This window comes from Carlito syrichta, unplaced genomic scaffold (genome assembly GCF_000164805.1).
Source record: "Carlito syrichta isolate Samal-C Ts95f unplaced genomic scaffold, Tarsius_syrichta-2.0.1 Scaffold311843, whole genome shotgun sequence".
In the NCBI taxonomy this organism is placed as follows: Eukaryota; Metazoa; Chordata; class Mammalia; order Primates; family Tarsiidae; genus Carlito; species Carlito syrichta.
This window is the reverse complement of record NW_007255939.1, coordinates 82576-85849: the sequence shown is the minus strand read 5'-3', so window position 1 is coordinate 85849 and position 3274 is coordinate 82576. Positions and strand designations below refer to the sequence as shown.

Sequence of the window (3274 nt, the reverse complement as noted above, 5' to 3'; positions counted from 1 at the left end):
CTCCAGTCTGGACGACAGAGTGAGACTCCAACTCAAAAAAAAAAAAAAATCACTTTAGGCTAAGCTAAAGAGAAAAATGTGTACCGAATGAGATACCATTTTACATTTCACAAGATGTCACTCTAATACTCTTTAAAAGAAGCATTCAATTTCTCCAAAAAGCTGCCATCATCAGTAATGAAAACCAGGATCTCAACTTACCAGCTTATTAACACGAAGCTTTGAGGAGTTAAACTTGAAGACATCAATTTTCTTATCCAGTGGTTTAATAGTAAACTAGAAGAAGGAAGCAGAATACAGTTTCAGTCTGATAGCATGGAATGTTACCACCAACTGGGAAATTCCACAAAAACAGAAACCAGAGTGGCCAGGATACAGCATGAGGCTATGCCTTGTCCTGGCTTTCTGCTGCCCAGGCACTAAACCCTGGTGAATCAGGAATATCGAGGGCGCCAAGTTTGGGGCTGTGGAAGCTCAGGATCCTAAAGGTGCACTAGAGAGCACCCGTCTTAGGCATGAATGTGAGGAAGGAATCCTTGATATCCTAAAATAAGCATTCTTAATGGGCCCACCCTCGAGGTCAACACTGGAGGGTTACTGCAGTCTAGAGCACGGCCCTGCCTTCATGAAGTTCACAGTCTAGTTGGAACTAAACTAACAACAGGCACTTGTTCAAGAAATTATATAATATACTAGTGCTTCATTGGGTGGTACAAAAATCACAAATGTCAAGGAGTTCCGAGTAGATCCACCATAAGCAACAGGGAACCAAAGTTGGTCTTAGAAGAACATAGCAGAGCAGTCAAAAGGTAGGATGGAGGGGTACTCTGCACAGGACAGCAGTAGAAATAAGGTAGAGATGGGGAAATGAGTGCTGTGTGTGTTTGACATTATTAGCTTTTGGTGACTAAAATGATAAAATGCACTTAGCTTGAGAGGGAAGGAGAAGGCTGGTAGTGAGGAATAAAATATAGTCAGCGGATTTTAGATTCACGTAACAGGATACAGGGAGTCAATCACTACAGGTTTCCAAACATGGCAGAAATTTGGTAAAAGCTGTTAATAGACAGAATAAAATGTGAAGAAAAATAGACTCTAGGAGAAGAGAAACCAGAGACACAAATGAATGACAAGGACAGGGTGGTGGACAAGGGACAGGTAATAGAAGAATCCAGGCCAGACCCCTGGCATATAAGGAACAAAGGACTGCTGCTCTCAAACACTTCTGATGAGACCAGACAGGGCCTAGATTTCCAAGATGTACTTACAAAATGGACACCTAATCCTGAAAGACTTACTAAACAGATAAATATGTTTGGGAAGACATATTTGTTTCACATGTTATACTGTCCAACAAAGGGTTAAAACACTGAGACCAGAAAAATGGTCCTTTGTTTTGCTTTGAGCCCAGTTAACTTAGAAACAGTACTGCTCTTGTGTAGGCTGCTACTCATGAATTTTGTGAGCTTATTTTTGGCCTTACTGTCAAACCCCAGAGCTGTCAGTGGGAAACCACAAGTAGTGGGGAAACCACAGGCTCTGTGCCATGACAAGGCATACACAAAGAATCAATGGGTCACTTAAAATAAACTACCGTTTGTTTTGACAGCATGGCTGTCATGCATAACGACCAAGACTACTTCCTATTATGTCAAGTCAGTTTGGGGTCCTCTTACTGTATGAATTACTGACATGATGGAACATGATGGCACCTTGCCCCTGGAGAGGATATATTGGAGTTGATTGTGTCAGGCCACACTAGGGGAGACTTTAATCCTTGAGTTCTTTGGAGAACGAGTGTTTGGTGAGCCTTTAGTGCACAAATGTGTGAATGTGCAATAAACAGACTTTATGAAATTGGGAGGTAAAAAACTACCATACAGTGGCACACCTACTGCTGTAAGTCATGTGAAGCTTTCCATTTCAGTACTTTAAAATACAAATACCTAAAATGTTCATCTCCTGGGCTAACTACTTACAAAAACGTCAAAGTCAGAATCTGTCTCCTCAAGTATGGCTGAGTTGATCCCAACCATGTACTAGAAACCATGGGCTTGACATTCCTTTCCTCAAGTGGCCACAAAGAAAGAGAAAACAGGAAATGTGCTCAGAGGTCAGGACTCTGCAGGCAGCAACATAAGCCAACACTATTATTCACTCCCCACTGTTTCCCAGCTGTGTGGGCACCAGTAGGTCATTGAGTGGAGTTTCCTTCTGCCCAGTGCTCCTGTACTCTCAGGACTAGCCTCTGGGCCTCCTAAAAAGCAGGGGTGTGATATCAGTGACAGAGGCTCCCAGCCCCTGCTGCTCCACTTGCCAGACACAGGTCACTTGATCCCTCTGTGTTCCTGTCTCCTGATGTGACACAAAGATAATGACAACATGGCCCTTGCCTTTATAGCAGTGTTCTTATGAGGATTAAATCAGAGGGTCAGGGTGAAAGTGCTTATAAATGGAAGACTATATTATCATCAACATCATCACTGCATTTATTTATTATCGCAGTTGAGTCTTTGACTATAGCTTCCTTGAAAGCTGTGACTGGATTTTGTACATCTTTGTTTCCTCTATAAAACCTAACACAAAGTAGATGTTCAATAATTCCTTTAAAATTAATACAGAATGAACAAATAGATGAATGAATGAACAAACATAAGATTATAGCATTTGGGGAAAGTCCCATCCTGTACAACAATATTTGAATTCTAAGAGTGTACAACTAAGTTATTCAAACTTAATTATCCTCGCATTTTTTTTTTTTGAGTCGGGTCTCCTCTGTTGCCCAGGCTGAAGTGTGGTGGCACAATCACGGCTACTGTAATCTCAACTTGCTGGACTCAGGCAATAATTCTACCTCAGTTGCCTGAATAGCTGGGACTGCAGGGGCACGCCACCATGCCCAGCTAATTCTTAAAATTTTATTGTAGAGATAAGGTCTAGTCATGTTGCCTAGCTGGTCTCAGGCTCCTGAGCTCAGGCAATATCCTTAGATTCTTATAAGTGTATTAATCTAATATCCTTATTTATATCACTGCTGAAAGATACACACACACAAAACACACATATGTATGTGTGTGTGTATCTTCACCACATGTATTAAGCAGTGGACATAAAAAGAAGGCTCAAAATAGACCACACTTAAAATACAAAGAGACAGCTGGGTTCAGTGGCTCAGCCTGTAATCTCGCGCCTTGGGAGGGTGAGGTGAGAGGACTGCCTGAGCCCGTGGGTTCGAGACCCGCCTGGGCAACTTGGTGAGACCTCATCGCTACAA

General features: G+C 42.1%; 1 protein-coding gene across 9 annotated transcripts in view; it reads right to left on the bottom strand.

Moving 5' to 3' along the window:
* Window positions 1-3274, bottom strand: part of NF2 (neurofibromin 2) — a 98210-nt gene that overhangs the window by 32138 nt on the left and 62798 nt on the right. For 7 of the 9 annotated variants that reach the window (XM_008069172.1, XM_008069171.2, XM_021718122.1 and 4 more), the window contains one exon: window positions 202-276. The exons of 1 other annotated variant lie outside the window; for it this stretch is intronic. In XM_008069172.1, coding sequence (XP_008067363.1) covers window positions 202-276 — 75 coding nt within the window. Of the gene's footprint in view, window positions 1-201; window positions 277-462; window positions 1057-3274 lie in introns of those variants that run through there. One more of the 9 variants, XM_008069173.2, reaches the window with a different exon arrangement.